The sequence below is a fragment of the Strongylocentrotus purpuratus genome, unplaced genomic scaffold (genome assembly GCF_000002235.5).
Source record: "Strongylocentrotus purpuratus isolate Spur 01 unplaced genomic scaffold, Spur_5.0 spur5_scaffold_20, whole genome shotgun sequence".
In the NCBI taxonomy this organism is placed as follows: domain Eukaryota; kingdom Metazoa; phylum Echinodermata; class Echinoidea; order Camarodonta; family Strongylocentrotidae; genus Strongylocentrotus; species Strongylocentrotus purpuratus.
In genome coordinates this window covers 36,033,631-36,051,574 of record NW_022145606.1, presented here as the reverse complement: position 1 = coordinate 36,051,574, position 17,944 = coordinate 36,033,631, and the positions used below count along the sequence as shown (strand labels likewise).

Genomic DNA, 17,944 nt, shown 5'->3' with positions numbered 1-17,944 from the left:
TGTTGTGTATAACAAGTTACAATAACCGTTATAAGCTACTGAAATAGCAGCATCTGATTGGCTGAGAGCAGATTTGTCATGGAAATTGAGTATTTCTTAGTGATAACAGGTTTTGTGAAACAGGGCCGCCCTGATATGACAGGACAAAACTGCGGTAGTTTAGATGTTTTTATTATTATTATTATTGTTATTATTACTTATACCGCGCTTTTCCCGTATGGCCCAAAGTGCTTAAAGTAAATAACAACTACATACATTTGTAAATACATGTAATAAGAAAAACAATACAACTACAAACTGCCAAAAAAGTAATCAGCTTGTAAAAGTCATGGGATTCTTAACTGAACCAAAGGTTTGTAATAATGATTGCAGCATGACCTTAAATCAGGATTTTGTTTAGAATCTGAGGCAAAATCCCTTTAAAGACCGTCAATACTACTGGGCCAAAAGGGATTAGACCACACAGCGAGGTCACTGACAGGTGGCTATTTCATTAACTCGGCTCTCAACTAACATAAGACGAAGAGGATCATGGGGGACCAACAGACACCGATTGGGAAGTTTTCTATATAGAGGGAGCAAGTAGCTACAAGTATAGGACAGTGGGGCTTTAAATACATTTTTTTTATGTTGTCTTTCTAGAGAGCTTCATCAGAACTCCCTGTCTTCCATCCAGCCGAAGATGTTTGATGATATGACGTACCTACTTCATATGTAAGTAATGCTGTAGTATTATTATCACACTTTTTGTGCCATCATTCATAAAAAACATTACGATTTTGCTGTGCATATTCGAACGAGGCATTATATTTATTCTTTACTTGCATCCATGCATTATACTCTAATCTATGCACATATTGTTTTGATGATGCTGCTCCTCGTCTTGACACTAGTCCAAGCCACTAGTGGTGATCTCTACGTCATCCTTTTCTTTAAGGGAGGGGAGTGTGAATCTTTCTCCCTCCTTCAAACAAAAGGATGACACAAAATCACTGCCACTGCCGGGGAATACTTTCGCATTGCGCGGCAATACAGATTGCCATATTTCTAGTTTATTCTTTGGGTCAGCGTGATAATAAAGAATCATTACGGTTTTGCTGTGCTATATCCGAACGAGACTTAATATTTATTCTTTCTTTGCATCCATCGTATTCTCAGTGATTTGAACAACAATGAGCTCGCATCCCTGGGAAGTAACTCATTCACCAACTTGCTATCCTTAAGAACACTGTAAGTATATTCACAATTTTTCATATTTTCATATTTTTAGGAAATATTTCAGATTATTTTTCTTTTTAGTTCCTTTACTACAATTGTGCCTTGAACTAAGCCTTTATCTGGGCCCTGTCTTTAAAAAAAACATTTGCGATTAATCGCAACTTGTTTGTGATTGATATCTCAGATAGGGGACAGCAAACTTGCGATTGATTGGCGGACTTGGGACTGATTCGGATCAACTGCTACTCTTAAAGGGATTGGGTATCTTTGCCTCAGATTCTTAAAAAATCCTGGCTTTAGCTCATGCTGCAATCATACTCATAAACCTTTAGGTCAGTCAGGAATCCCATGTCTTTTTCAAGCCGATCACCTGTCTGATTAACAAGATATTTATGATTGGGGAAACGAGTATTTTAAAACCAGTCACTCAAAGATTTTTACTTTTTGGAGGCACTTCATGATCATTTTGAAGCGCAATTTGTTTAGGGCTTCAATATTACACCATATCACAGACGCTGATAACATTTAGGGCCATGCATCTCAACTAGAAACATTGTTAAACAATGCTTTAATAAGACAGGGTCCTAATTTGAAATGATTGATTGTGCTTTTCCATTGACTTCAGCCTGGGTGATCTCTAGATTACTATTCAACACGTTTATTTCTTTTAACTTATATCGACTTAGATGTGAAAGTATTCTTTATTGTTTTATTCAGTTTCTTGGAATATTGATTGGAACCAGAAGAAGATAAACAGGAAATCACCATAGACAGATTTTGGGTTGTAAAATCAAGGTTACTTTTGGCTTAAAACATGATTTAATTCTTGGTTTATGTATGTTCTTTCTTTCTTTCTCTCTTCATTCATTTATTATTCATTCCTTTGTCCATTCATCCAATCATTCCGTATTCATTCATTCTGCATTCATTCGTTTATTCATTCATTCTGCATTCATTCGTTTATTCATTCATTCTCCGTTCATTTATCCATTCCATCGTTGTGTGTTCATTTATCCATTCTTTAATTCATTCATTCATTCATTCATTCTTTAATCCCTACATTCAATCATTCACCCTTTCATTCAATCATTCCTTCATTTATTTATTCATTCATTCTTTAATCCCTACATTCAATCATTCACCCTTTCATTCAATCATTCCTTCCTTCATTTATTTATTCATTCATTCTTTAATCCCTTCATTCAATCATTCACCCTTTCATTCAATCATTCCTTCCTTCATTCATGTATTCATTCATTCTTAAATCCCTTCATTCAATCATTCACCCTTTCATTCAATCATTCCTTTCTTCATTCATTTATTCATTCATTCTTTAATCCCTTCATTCAATCATTCACCCTTTCATTCAATCATTCCTTCCTTCCTTCCATTCATTCATCCATTCATTCAATCACTTATACAAATGCATTATTTGTTCATTGATTCATTTATCCATCATTCACTATATTAATTAATTAATTAATTCACTCATTCATTTCTTAATTTACTCATTCATCAATTATTTTGTATTTTGTATATTCCCCAGACGTGTTCATTCTCAGAAGTCCGGCTTTGAGATGACCACCATCGCCCACGATGCATTTCAAGGGATCAACGGCAACCTGACAACACTGTAAGTACTTCCTGACAATATCATCATCTTCTTCTTCTTCTACTTTATTGCTCCGTCTTATTTCATTTATTTTCAATTATCTATTTCCACGTCAAGAAACAATCTTAAAACTGTGACGATATCTTGTTTATGAGACTTACAAGTTATAAGACTGTACCGCCTATTCAGATAGAGGGCGACATGACACTGAATAGACTTATTCATGTCAGACATCTGTGTGCACAGTGAGTTATTTTAGTCTTTGATTAAAGTGACAAACACATAACAAATACAAACATATATCATGAGATATCTGCGGTGGGAGGACCATGAAAAGCACATAAATTGCTTGTTAAAATGATCCTCACCAAATAAACAAAATACGGTACGGTAGAAAAAACTGAACAATCCATAGTTTACAGAAAATCAAGATTACGTAAAAAGAGGGGGAAGATAAAGAAAATAGCGAAAAAAAATGTGGAAACATTACACATTTATTATCTGTATAGAATGCTTGTGAATGATGTATTATTTTATTTATTTCATTTCATTTCCAGGAACATAAGGAGTATAGCAATAACAAAGGTTAAAAGAAAATTAAGCATAATGATAAATACAATAACAGAAACAAAAAACATCAACTAATGCCTGAGGATTACCTAAAGAAACAGAGATTCTGTAGGAGGCTCTCCTCATTAGTTAATGGTATAATACATAATAATACACAAATATACATAAGTATATCAATATACTCATTAATCTCATTGCTTTGATATATATAGGTTCATCAGTGACAACCGCCTAGCCAACTTTCCGCATGCTGCCCTCTCTAGGGAGGTGTATGAAAGTCTCCTGTATCTGTGAGTACTTCCGAAGAATATGACCTATTGGATTTTGTATGTATACTTCAGTATGTAAATGTTTAGACACATAATAAGCCAGTTCACGGTTGCAGTCTGAGCATGAGCAGATAAAGGCTGTTGCAGAAGAAATTTTGAAATACACGGAGACGTAATACTGGATGCGTGCTCATGAAAGTTATGTGATCATTATTCATTCATGCACATTCAGTGCACTCCATAATACACAGGTGGAAGTATTCTTTGAAAAGGGGAAACAAAGGCTATCTATATATCGCTGTAGGAGTGATTATTTCAAAATGTACAAAGTGGGACGTCTTCATGTTTTGAAGATCTGTGGATATTCGGGGTCATTGCAGTGATGTGCTAACCGTGAACTGGTCTATTAAAGAGTTAAAACCTAAACGTGTTATATATCACATTTATTGCAGATTGTTTTATATGTATGGTAACAACCGCCAGAAATTGGAATGATGAATCAAGTTCATGTGGAATATTGGTTCATTACTTTTCCCCCCCACAAATCAATAATTTAAGATATTGAATTTATTATGTTATTACAACAGCCTATAGGTATCAGCTATCGAAATGCAATAATATTACATAATTTGAACATGATTATGCAAGTGATATTGCCCTTACAATGGTTTCTTGGATGTCAATCACAAATTCTATTGTTTTAATATGCCCTTCTTTCACAGTGAACCCTAATCCCTCTAGATTAAATGGAGTAATCCGTATCCACCATTCATATAAATTTCCTGATACATGTCCTGGACCATTCCATTCACCTTTAAAGGGGGGAATTTTTTTCTTTAACGGCATGCTGATAATATCCTCTTCATGAACACCTTGTTGTATTCTGATGATCCCTTACCCCTCTGCGTTAAATGGAATAATCCATATCCATCATTCATGTATATTTCATGATACATGTCCTAGACCATTCCATTCACCTGTATAGGGGTAATTTCTCTCTTTTCAGACATGCTGATAGTAACTCCATCACTAACATAAACTTGTATTCTGATGAAACCTCACCCCTCTTGGTTAAATGGAGTAATCCGTATTCATCATTCATATATTGTCCTAGACCATTCCATTTATCTGTATAGGGGGGAATTTCTTTCTTTTCAGGCATGCTGATAGTAACTCCATCACGAACATAACCTTGTATTCCGATGATGCGTATGACGGCGGAACGTATGAGATTTACCTGAGACTGAAAGATTCCCACATCCCTTTCGAAACCCTGCCTTATGTTGATGAACTGTAAGTATGCTCTTTAATCTATTTCTACATGTAAGTAAATTACTGTCGTTGTAAACGTTAAATTTTGATTATTCTATTTTTCGAAAGCAGAATTGTTTTAGGGGCTAACTTTTCTCGTGCTTATAATACATCCGCAGGGGCATCAAAAATATATCAAAATTGTAAAGAATTACTATCCATCAAATTTTTAAATGTTCCCAAAACTTTGCATTACCTCTATATACCAGAGAAATATCTTTATCTCCTCATGGTACAATCTTGGCTCGTTTTAGAGCCCCACTGTCCTACTTGTAGCTCCTTCTATATAGAAAACTTCCCCAATCGGTGCCTGTTGGTCCCCCATGATCCTCTATTTCTTATGTAAGTTGAGAGCTGAGTTGATGAGATAGCCACCTCTCAGTGACCTGGCTGGGTCGTCTAATCCTTTCTGGCCCAGTAGTATTGACAGCCTTTAAAGTCTACTGTGCAAAACTGAGAGAGAGAGTTCAGTTGATCAAGTCATAAAACGGAAGGCTAATCCTGATAACTAAAAACACCTGTTAATATTAGTAAACACCCGAATGGTGTTGAATTCCCCCATGAGCACCCACTAGAAGGCCTGCGATTGACTTGGATCAATTTCATCTCTTTGCAAGACTGGGCCTAGGACTTATTTTATTCTCCCCTCTGTTTCTGTGCAGTAAAAAAATATATAAAAATATATATGATAAAATGATACCTGTCTATAAAGGCCACCAAAGGAGAGACAAGAAAAGTGGTCTTTATAGGCAGGTCGTCTTTAAATACAGGTTACTTTAGTACATATGTTTCAATAAGAATCCATTTTCTATACAGGTGGTCACTAAAGCAGGTTTGACTGTAATATGAGATAACCCTCTTCTTTCCTTTTCTATTGTCCATAACAGGTACCTTAGCAGTAATGCCATCATTGGATTGAATGAAGGGGACTTATGCGGGATGCAATATATCACCCTTCTAGAACTAAAGTCCAACAGCATGGATGAGACTACATTGGACCCACACACGTTTGATTGCCTCGAACAACTTCAAACTTTGTAAGTACAAGACACCCCTTTAATGGAATGGAATAGTCCTCTAACATGTACTGTCCAATGCACATGGCAACTGGAAATGATTATTCCATTCATTTTTATAGGGGATACCTGAAACTGTTTTGATACAGCATTCATTTATCTTGATTTTTTTTTTTTTTTTTTTTTTTTTAAATATTTTTTATCTTTCTTTTGTTGTGTAGTCTGCATTGAGCATAAACTTAACCATAATGATCAATTTATATACCAGCAAAATTGTATTAAAAGTGGTACAAAGTTTAAAGGGAGATTGACAAATATGTCAAAATACATTTTATGGTACCATTTTCTCTATGAATTCAAGTTTAAGAACACCATACAAACAGACTTTCTTTGAAAAGCTGTTAGGTACTACAGGGTTTTTACAATGATAGGGTAATATTAATGTACTAACTCTTTTTACAAGCCTGTGTATAGTAAGCAAATAATTACTGTTGGTGAAGGTGATGGGACAAACTATCACTTCCGAGGAGATCTGGATGTAGCTATCTTTCCAAAACAAAGCTGAGGAAAGATAGCGTATACATTCAGGTCACAAGGGAAGTGATAGTTTGCCATCGCCTGAAACCAAAAGGGGATTATTTGCTATATATTCCACATCGGAAAGATTTCACTTCTTCTGTCATTTTAGAGCAACAAATCATCAATTAACAGCTTACGTACAGCGCATGCAGTACTTACATACGTACGTATACGCAACGTATACAAGAAAGTGTGTTGCACTGTGTAGATAATACTACTATCTCACGGTGCGACAAACTTTTCTTCTCCCATCAATGATGAGCGAACTATCTTTCATCACATGATTTACTTTTGACCAATCGTAACGTAAGATTCTTTGTATGGTGAAGATAATAAGTAATATCAATATCTAATATATTTGTTATCATTTATTTGACAGGAATCTTGATTCAAATAACTTCAACTATGTTCCCGAGGCTGTGCAGTACCAGGAGAGACTCATGTCTATATCCTCTCTGTAAGTATGACATTATAGCCCCTCTGCACCAGTTTGGCTGGGAGGGATTAGACCTCCCTGCAAGGTCACTGACATGTGGTTATCTCATCAAATAGGCTCTCAATTAACATAAGAAAAAGGGGACCATAGGGGACCCATGCTCACCGATTAGGCATTGTTTGCTATATAGAGGGTGCAAGTAGCTATGAGTAGTGCAGTGGGGCTGTAAAAGCTTTTATAAAATGGGTTCAAGAATTTAGCAAATGAGAAGCGTTGAAAGGAATTATGTGTGCGTGCATTAATGTTTTACCATATGCACGGGGAGATCATTTTGGTGATAACAACCATCAATTTCTTGACTCTATACTCATATTGTAGACCCCTCTTATTAAACAGATAACACATGTTTTAGCTCGTACATTAATAGTATGCACTGGCAAACGTGTATTATTTGTATAATATATTAACCAACATTTTTAGTCCTTTAACTTTATGTCTGCTTTTGTCGACAAATGGTACAAATGGTGGGCAGCCTCAGCCAACATTTGTCACAAGTACAATGTATATCTAACACATACTACAAAATGATGAGGCTCACTGGGATCGTAATATGTAGTGGATATGTGTCATGGTCTAGTGGATATGTCACCAGACTGTGGATCACATGGTTAATAGTGTAGCATAACTAGCCCAGAATTTAGTAAGACATAGAGGGCATTATAGATAATTGTGAAATATTAACATGTACATCGTGCAGATGTCAGTCAGTCAGCGTTGAGCTGTTGTTGGGACAGGTTCTGTATAGTTGTGATCTGTGAGTCGATCAGCGTCGAGCTGTCGTTGCGACAGGTTCGTCACAAGGAACGAGTAAAGTTACTTGAACTGCAGATACTGTGCAAGTGTTGTTTCTTTAGCCCTGTCCGACATTCAGTGATTGCGGGAGTGAGTAAAATGAGAGCTAGTCCACGTTATTCCTACACGATATACTTTTGTGAGAGCCCACTGAGAGATATAGCTGATGAATGATTGCCGAGAGCGTGGACCGGGTTTTGAGAGACTGCAAGGCAGAACGCTACCCCGGCAGAGCCCGGTTACGCCACAATAGTTAGAGTCTTGCCATGTCACAAATGTCCTTTGACAAGGCATCAATCTACATTTACCACACTCGACCCAGGTGAGGTAAATGGTTTACCTGGCAGAAATTAATTCCTTCAAATGCTTGAGTGCTGTTATGACAGCCAAGCTAAAGCCGAGGTAATAATTGTGGAGTACCAGGAATGGGCCTGACATGATGCATAAAAAAAAAAGTACTGATATTGCCTTTTAGAAGCCCCCCAAAACAGCAACCGTCGCCCCCAAAACTGAAAACCGGAAACGTTGCCCAAATCTTGCTGGTTTCTAGCTGGTGCAGTGCATGGTATATACACGTATACGCTAGCAGGATTTCAAAACTATGGCAGAAGACGAGTGAGAATGTGGGAATAACTTCATGATTTTATGCATTTATATCCCATTTAACATAACAACATACATAATTTTGTTATTCATTAAACATTAAAAAAAAAAAAAACAGTTACATTTTTTTTAAATTAAAAAGCCGACCAAAGATTTTAAGATTTTGGGGCTGGTCGCAAAGGGCAATACAACATGTTTTATTTTGTTTGCCCCTGAGTGCTATACAAGACTCTACTATCATTACTAATGTTAATATTATTATTATCAATTCAGTTTGTTCTCTCTCTCTTTCCCACTCTCTCTTTCTTTAGGTATCTCTCCAGCAATCAGATCACATTTCTCTTAGACGGTGTTTTCTTCAACCTGACCACGCTCAGCACATTGACTTTGAACTCTAATAGCATTATCTCTATAGAGAATGGTGCTTTTCCAGATAACATACAATCCTTGTAAGTATATGTCAGATAATAAGTATATTGTAGAGGTGTTGTGGTCGAGTGATATATGTCACCAGGGGGGTGTTTCATAAAGCTGTTCGTAAAGTTACGCATGACTTTACGAACGACCTGTATATGAAGTGCCAGATAGGATGCCCAAAGTTTTTTCTGATATTTCCAATAACCTCAATTAAATTATGACCAAAATTGCATTAAAAATGTTTGTATAATAAGAATGTTAATCTACATCTGCACAGTTCAACTTTAGTTGATGCAGTTAATAAAGATTGAGCATCCCATTTGGCTTTTCACATACAAGTCGTTCGTAAAGTCATGCGTAACTTCAAACAGCTTTATGAAACACCCCCCCCCCCCAGACTGTGGATCACAAGGTCAGTGGTTCAAGTCCTGCCGCGGCACTAAGGTCCTTTGGCAAGACATTGATCTACATTTGCCACTCTCCACCCAGGTGTTGAATGGGTACCCGGTAGGATCAAAAAGTTAATGTGGTTTGATTAGCAAGTGGCACTTGTAAAATGGCGACTGGCCTTAATGCTTCCCAGGGAGTGGAGAATGTGCATACATTGTGTGCGGGTAAGCCTGAATCAGATGACCGGGGGTAATAATATATACTGCACCTAGAACCAAAGTATTAGGCGCATTATAAATGTGAGCTATTATGATTAATTATGATGTCACCAGCACATTGATTTTGGATTCTAATAGCATAATCTCTATAGAGAATGGTGCTTTCCCAGATAACATACCATGTTGGGAGCCCAAAATTCCCCCAAAATTTGATGGAAAAATTTCACTTAGATTGTATCATAATGTGAAAGATGATGTCATTTAAGACTCACTTCTGCAAAGATTTCCCTCCCAAAATGAGTTTAAAGACAAATATTGATAAAAGAATGCATACTTTACGTTTTCTGTTGTGTACGCATAAAACCTCAGACTAAAACACATTTGTTTTGAAAATCTTTCGGGGCTACCAACACTTTAGAGGGGCTTTAAATCTATGTCAAACTATGTGAGCTAATGCCATTGTGACTCAAAACAGCCAGACTGATTGAATAACAAATCTTGTATCGATCTTTTTTGTTATTGCAGATCTATGAGTAGCAATGAATTTCATTTCCTACATGAGAACATGTTTACCAACCATTCCCAGCTTGGTACCCTTTCTCTGGCTTCAAACAACATTGATAAGATACCGGAGACAGCCTTTGATGGGTGCACCAGTCTCACAAGTCTGTAAGTCACCTTTTATGCTATGGATCATCAACTATGAAGGTGTCAAAGAGGGTGTTTCACAAAGACTAAGATCGACTTCAAGTGGACTTAACTATGACAGGCCAATCATGCCACTAGTTCCTCTAACCATTCCTGGCATTGGTTTCTCAAGGGACGTACAAATCCTTCCACAAATCTACAGAATTTACATTTTTGGATAGTTCATTATTGAAAGAAAAAAATATTATCTAAAGATCATAATTGAGAGACCGATATTGAGAGCCACCAGTGGCATGAATGGCCTGTCATAGTTAACCCCAACTTAAAGTCAATCTTAGTCTTTGTGAAACACTCCCCTGGTATAATAGTTTATTCACTTGACTCTCCACCTAGGTGTAAATGGGCACATGGCAATTGCTGGGGTAATAATAATTGTAGGGCTCCCCTGGGTAAAAACAATTAATATTTTTATTGGTTCCCTTTTGTTAAATTATGTCTTTTTCTTTGAGTGGGCACCATTTATCCTACACGAGGTTGAGGGAGGTTTAAAGTAAACCAATCACCTGGAGAAAAAAATTCAGGTTGGTAGAAGCTTAAAATACATGTTATAATTACCCAAACTAATACAAGATTTCTGTATCAAATTTTGAATCCTTTTATTGGCCAGGGATCTGAGTAATAACAAGATCGGTCGTCTCCTGGTCACCCACTTCGAAGACTGCCCTCTGTCTTCCCAAATCAATCTCCAAAACAACGAGATAGCGTACATCGAAGATGGAACGTTCGCGCACGTGACAAGCACGGGTTATTTCTATCTCCAGAACAACGAGCTCACCGATTTACCGATGGGTGGGACCTTTGTGAACAAGACGATGAGCTACCTGTAAGTTTAAAATCAAATCAAATATCAGTTCCATTTTCAGTTTATTTTATTTAATTTTACTTAGAAATCTGGTTGGATGCCGATGTTAATGTGGTTGGATTGTAAACTGGCTGGAATCATCTCTATGGAGGTGTTATAGTTGAGTGGTTTAAGCACTTGACTTGAAATGTAAAGGTCTTGGGTTCAATCCCTGACACAGCACTAATGTCCTTTGGCAAGGCATTAATATACATTTGCCCCTCAATACCCAGGAGAGAAATGGGGACCTGGTATATAGGAAGACAAAAGCCTGTGTATTAGTAATTGCCATATGCCCTCACCATGACCATATGGTAGGAATTCTCCCCAGGGAGTGGAGATGACGTACACTGTGCGTGACTGGATCCAATGACCGGGGTAATGATATCTGTAAAGCGCATAGAGACGGTATTTTGTATTAAGCGCTATATAAATCCAGATTTATTCTTGATATTATTATGGAGCTGTGTGTGTGCTCTATTGCATGTGTGCCGATCAGAAATGGAATAAAATGAATGGCAATTATAATTTCAAAATAAAGTGCTTAGAAATGTAGTTCGAAATGCTATACATGTACAAATTTAATGACTAATGTCGAATCATCACTTCATGGAATAGGAATCTTAAATCTTGATGGTGGATACATATTTGAAAAAAGGTGAATAAACATTTAAAACATCATTATATACATCTGTGTCATTGTAATTGGATGACAACAAATAAAGAGAATACAGAAAGTATTTCACTTGTCATACAGACTCGTGAATTTTTTGTTTTCCAGCTCAGCACCATTCAATGCTATATAATAAAGTGTAATGTCTGCTTATGTTTAATGATACATTTTTATCTTTTTTAACATGTTATTGTGGCAACATTAGAAGTAAACATAATTGATTTGGCTGCTTTTCTTGTAAAAAGTTGTTTTGTACAAACATGTTTTGATTTCATTAATATACCGTTATTGAATCAAATTGAAAAAAGTATTGAATTATATTCATATTGCTATATTATTTTCTTACATGCAGCTATTTAAACGATAACCGAATCACAAGAGTGAAAACTAGAACATTCTGGAATTTGGCGACATCATATTTGTGAGTACACTCTAGAAAGTTTTGAAAAAAGTATTAATGTAAGCATAATTCTTGCTACCGCAACTACAGTGTATGGCCAAAGTACTCTGATTCCCATACAACTACAATGGGTCGAGAACTGGAAAGTCTGATAGAAATCATAGTTTTGGAAGTAATGAATTATAAGTAACAGATTATGATGGTACCTACCTAGAATCATAGATCTCATCAAATCATCATGGGAGTTCATGGAACCTGAATATTCATTTAGTAAAATAAGGAATTAGTTGACACTGCTGTACATTCAATATGGGAGCCAGAAGATCATCTCATCATCTTCCCCAGTATCGTATCTGCGTAAGTGCTGACCTGCGCAGTGTGGGAGGAAGGTCGCCATCTACTGTTGAACATCGCATTTGCGGTAGGGTCAATAAAGAAAATATGTATATATATATATATATATATATAGTCACATTGGAATATGTCTCCTATAAACTGTTCATAAATAATTGTATTTAGTGCGTTTTTCTACTAGTATAACTTTAATGAAATACACTGAATGTACAATTATGTCATTATTATAATGAGTCAAGAATTATTCATTGATTTTTTTTTTTGTGTGAGATTGGAATGGCCCACTTCGTTGCTCATGTACCGTATATATTTATAAATATTGTTTATATGCTTTGCATTTACGGAATAAAATTGTAATTGAATTCATGATATGTTGCAAATGATACCTTTGAATTACAAACTACATTTCGACAACTTTTCATTCCAGCTATCTTAATGATAATGACATCAATACGATAGAAACAAGAGCCTTCGAAGGAGTGAGCAGCAGGTATGTAATAGATGTACATTTACTGTACACAATGGCCTAGCAACATGGAGTGTGTGTGTGTGGGGGGGGGGGGGAAGGGTGTCACATGCTCCCAATCGAGTGTTGATTAATATCAAAAAGAGAGAAAGGGAATGGGAGAGAGAGGGAAACAATGATAAAATAGATTGTTAACAAGAAAGAAAGAAAAATGCAAGAAAAGAGAGAGGGAGCTAGGAAAGGGAGTAGAAGAAAAGGATGTCGTAGCCACATTGGGCATGTGGGAAATCACTATCACTATAATAAATCATGCTTTTCATTTTGTTATGCCTTCGGGGGTGTTTCAAAAAGACTAAGATCAACTTTAAAAGTTAGATTTAACTATGGCAGGCCATTCATAAGAGAGGAAATTTTCCACCTGATCATTCCCCTGCCTTTCTTAAGTAGTTAGACTCACCACGTATGTCCTATCGATAGGACATACATGGTGAGGATATATACATGAATCATGACAACATTTGGAAATATTGAATTTTGAACAAGTATAAGTTTAAGAGAAGACTTGAATGAGTTTACAATTATTATTAGGCCTATCACTATAAATCATGCTTTTCATTTTGTTATGCCTTCGGGGGGTGTTTCAAAAAGACTGAGATCAACTTCAAAAGTTAGATTTAACTATGGCAGGCCATTCATACCACTCGTTGCTCTCACCATTATGATCTTTAGATAATATTTTTTCCTTAAATATTGAATTATCAACAAATGTAAATTCTGTAAATTTGTGACCATGATTTGTACGTCCCTTGAGATACCAATGCCAGTAAATGGTGAGAGCAGATAGTGGCATGAATGGCCTGCCATAGTTAAGTCCTATTTAAAGTTAATCTTAGTCTTTGTGAAGCAATTAAATGTTGGGTCCCCTTGACAAAATAAAAAAAAGAGCATGCCTCAAAGTACTTCTCCTTTATTATTCATATGACCTTTGACCGTTTCTTCTGTCTTCCGAAGCTCTTTAACCATTGCTGACAATCCACTGAAGCACCTCGAAGCACAATCTTTCATGGACACTTCGGCTACTGACCTGTGAGTATCATCAGTTTCTTAGAACATACTATCGGTAATGGAAAATGAAAACAATCCTGAAAATTCTCAAACCACTAAGATATTTATGGTTTAGGCTATTCCCTGCCCCCGCCCCCCCCCCCCCCCCCACTCAGTGTTATTTAGGGTACGCTGATGCATGTTCCCTCCTTTTGAAAACACCCCCTAAGTACGGTGTGTAAATTCTTTTTTGTGCACTACGAGCCGGACTTTGGTGCGTGAAAAGTACCCCTTTACCAGACATTTTGGTAACACGCACGGTATCCCTCCGATCACGGAGTGGGGTGGCTGGGAGGCTATTAATTAACAAAAGTGTGTTGAGTTTTATTTTCCTTGAAGAATAAATTGCAACTGAAGGATGTTTCTCTGATTAGTGTGCACCGTTATTGTATGTACATGTATATTATAATCACTTTTCAATATGTTGTTACCCTCTTTGTAAAATGAGATATTGTGGAAACCAACAAAACTATCTATAAATCCATTTGACGTTTTGTGTGTAGATTTTGAGCAAAAGTTGTTTTGAGGTTCTTTTGTTCCTTTTACATCCGTTTACATCAAGAACATCAAGAAAAACATAACTGCCTACCATTCCGTTTTGAAGGAACAACTCCTACTTTTTAGATCCCTTTCTTTTGAAACTATTGTGTAAAAAGTATACAAAATGACTGTATTCCTCATTTTGCCCCGAGGGATTCCCAATTTTTTGCCTTGAAAGGTTGGCAGGTATGGAGGAATATCATGGTAGAAATGCCTCCTGAAAAGGATTGCTCGTCGAATACTCTCATATTCACAATATGACGAGAAATACCTGTAAAATTCCTAACCTATTGATCACCTTTGAACTTTACTACAGGTATCTAAACAGTATGCAGCTTACATCACTCCCAACGCATGTCTTCTATGGCCTGAGTGTTTCCCGCTGGTTGTGAGTATGAACAGGGTCATTTGTTCTTCTATTGATAATCTTTAAAGGCATCAATTAACAATGTTAAATCTGAGATGCATGGCCCTACGTGTTATCAGTGTCTGTGATATGGTGTAATATTGAAGCCCTAAAAAAATTGTGGTTCAAAATGATCAAGAAGTGCCTCAAAGAAGTAAAAATCTTTGATTGACCGGTTTTACCATACTCATTTTCCCCAATAGACTGTATAGTGTACAGTTAAAAAGACTGTTAGGAAAACGAAAAATGAAAAATTTGATTTCCAATCATAAATATCTTGATAATCAGACAGGCGATCGGATTGTAAAAGTCATGGGATTCCTGACCGACCTTTAGGTTTATATTTATGATTGCAGCCTGAGCTAAATCCAGGATTTTGTTTCAGAATCTGAGGCAATATTTCTGAGTCACTTTAAGGTGCATGGGGAATTAATTACTCTACAACACATGGGGCCTCCAATTAATGTTCTAGTCTGAGGAACAGGGTGTTTCCCCTTAAGAGAGGGAGAGACGGAGAGACGGAAAAAGTAAGAATTTGACTTGATCACCCATTATTTGCTTGAAATTGTGCTTTTGTTTTTCTTCTATCATTTTTTCCAATTCCAGTTACTTGAATGACAATCAGATCAGTTTCATCGGTGATGAAGCATTCTACGATGTCACTGGCTCCTATGATCTGTGAGTATAGTCAAACCTGCTTTAGTGACCACCTGTGTAGAAAGACCACGACCTGTCTACAAAGACCACATTTTTTGTTTCCCTTGAAAATGGTTTCCCATTGAAACATGTAGTAAAGAATCCTGTTCATGAAGACCACCTGCCTATAAAGGCCACTTTTCTTGTCTCCCTTGGGTGGTCTTTATAAACAGGTTTCACTGTAGTTGTTAGAAGATGTGGCGTCAATGATAGCTTCAGACATTCAAGTCAATTCAATTTGTCTTTATTTCCAATTACTGGATAAAAAGTATACAAAATGGACAAACGTGTAAGTAAAACGTACACAAAATTGATGGATGCAAAATATATACAAAAAGAAATGCATATAAGAATATGAAAGTTAAACAAACAAACCCAAAAGTTACAAGATCAGAATAAAATTGGAAAAAGGCCGGCTTTTAAAAGCTAAGGTCTCGACTTGTATAAGCATGGATACTGTATAGCACGATATTCTATGGTATACATTGTATATTTTCTACTTAGAATAAGGAAAACAAAAATTAAAGTAGTAGTAGTGGTGGTGGTTATTTTTCCTGACTGCTAAGAAGGCATAAATGCTTGTCAGTAAGCAACCTGAAGAACGACAGCTTTAGGTCCTCTCTGTGAGACCTGGCAATGAGGATTAATACCTTACCAAAGAGCATCGGATTATGAGACCACTGCTCTACCAACTGAGCTATCACGCCTCCTCAAAGAGATAATAGAATTAATTACGGGCAAATGTTGCCTTTAGGTCTGCTTCCTAATCATACCTTGTATGTATATATTGTCTTTAAATTGAATATTCATAATTTCTCCTAATTGCTCTTCAGGTATCTTCAAGATAATGTGATTGATACTATAGAAGGGAAGATGTTTGGAGGAACAAGTACGGCAGATAAGATGTAAGTACGAAAATAATAATGATAATAATAACAGGGGCGGATCTAGCTTTTTGCTAAGGGGGGGGTTGACCAAAATAATGACGATGCGGAGCATCGTCCACGAGCCGCGAAGCGGCGAGCCGATTTTTTTTTGGGGTGTTTATTTGAACCCCGTAAGTGATGTTTTCCTGGCATCTATTAACACAATGGAGACCATAAAAAGCAGTGCATGATAACGTCTTTTTAAATCAAGTAACAGTTTAATACATAGTTATATCCAGAGTTATCATGTGTTTGGTTAAGTTACCAGATGAGTTGAATATCTTCTCACAATATTTGCACTTGAAAGGGTTTCTCTCCAGCGTGCGTTCTTTTTTCTTTCTTTTTTTCTTTCTTTTTTTCTTTTTTTTCCATTTTTTTTTTTTTTTTTTTTTTTTTGGGGCCGCCCAAGGGGGGGGTTGCAACCCCCCCAACCCCCCCCCCCCTGGATCCGCCACTGAATAATAATCTACATCTACACACACATACACATACCGTATTTGCCGGCGTAAAGGCCGCACCGCCGTATAGGCCGCACCCCCAACTTTGACATTTCGTAGAGGAAAAAAAAAACTACAACAAAAAAAAAAAAAAAAAAAGAGAAAAAAAAACCGGACCAAACAAAATGATCGTAATTTTCTTGTAGAACACTCTTTTTTTTTTTTACAAATTATACCAAATTCATCAATATTCTTATAAATCAACAAGAAGTTAACCTCAAAAATGATCATAATTTAGCACATCTTCATCGACTTTTAAGCTAGTACTGTATCGTACGCAGATTTGGTATCCTACAATACCCCTTCCTTGATGTGCGGTGTAATCCGAAATAGCATTTTTTGACCTGCGCAGTTGCGTTGCGCGGCAGCTAGCTCCGTAAATAACGGCCTGTCCCTTTGTTTACTTTTTGGCGATGCAATGGTATGGACTTAGATCTAGATCTATCGGCAGATTTTATTAGAAAAATAAGTTTTTTCGTCTTCATGTCAACTATGCAACATAAACTTGTCGGTAAGTTGTGTGGAGTTATTCTAGAATTGTCCTGTACCGTTGTCTAGTCATGCTACCGTTCCTATAGTCCCATACGTGCAAATGGACGTGATGTTTTGACCGCTGAATTTTGTTGTTGTTGCGTATACGCCGCACCCCGACTTTTTGATTTTTTTCTCACCCGAAAATACTGCGGCCTTTACGCCGGAAAATACGGTACACAAACACAACCTGCCTCTCTTTCTCTCTATATCTCTCTCTCTCAGTCTAGTGATCAACTCAATGGACAATATTCTGAATAGTGTGTACCAATATTGTATGTACATATATATTATAATCATTTTCAATATGT

General features: G+C 36.7%; 1 protein-coding gene across 1 annotated transcript in view; it reads left to right on the top strand.

The window, feature by feature from the left end:
* Positions 1–17,944, top strand: part of LOC594361 — an 82,344-nt gene that overhangs the window by 9,866 nt on the left and 54,534 nt on the right. Inside the window, exons 10-25 of the mRNA XM_030993900.1 lie at positions 643–714; positions 1,159–1,230; positions 2,765–2,851; positions 3,613–3,690; positions 4,828–4,962; positions 5,868–6,017; positions 6,955–7,032; positions 8,778–8,915; positions 10,017–10,160; positions 10,807–11,022; positions 12,066–12,134; positions 12,895–12,957; positions 13,945–14,019; positions 14,894–14,965; positions 15,590–15,661; positions 16,513–16,584. Coding sequence (XP_030849760.1) covers positions 643–714; positions 1,159–1,230; positions 2,765–2,851; positions 3,613–3,690; positions 4,828–4,962; positions 5,868–6,017; positions 6,955–7,032; positions 8,778–8,915; positions 10,017–10,160; positions 10,807–11,022; positions 12,066–12,134; positions 12,895–12,957; positions 13,945–14,019; positions 14,894–14,965; positions 15,590–15,661; positions 16,513–16,584 — 1,593 coding nt within the window. The remainder of the gene's footprint in view (positions 1–642; positions 715–1,158; positions 1,231–2,764; positions 2,852–3,612; positions 3,691–4,827; positions 4,963–5,867; positions 6,018–6,954; positions 7,033–8,777; positions 8,916–10,016; positions 10,161–10,806; positions 11,023–12,065; positions 12,135–12,894; positions 12,958–13,944; positions 14,020–14,893; positions 14,966–15,589; positions 15,662–16,512; positions 16,585–17,944) is intronic.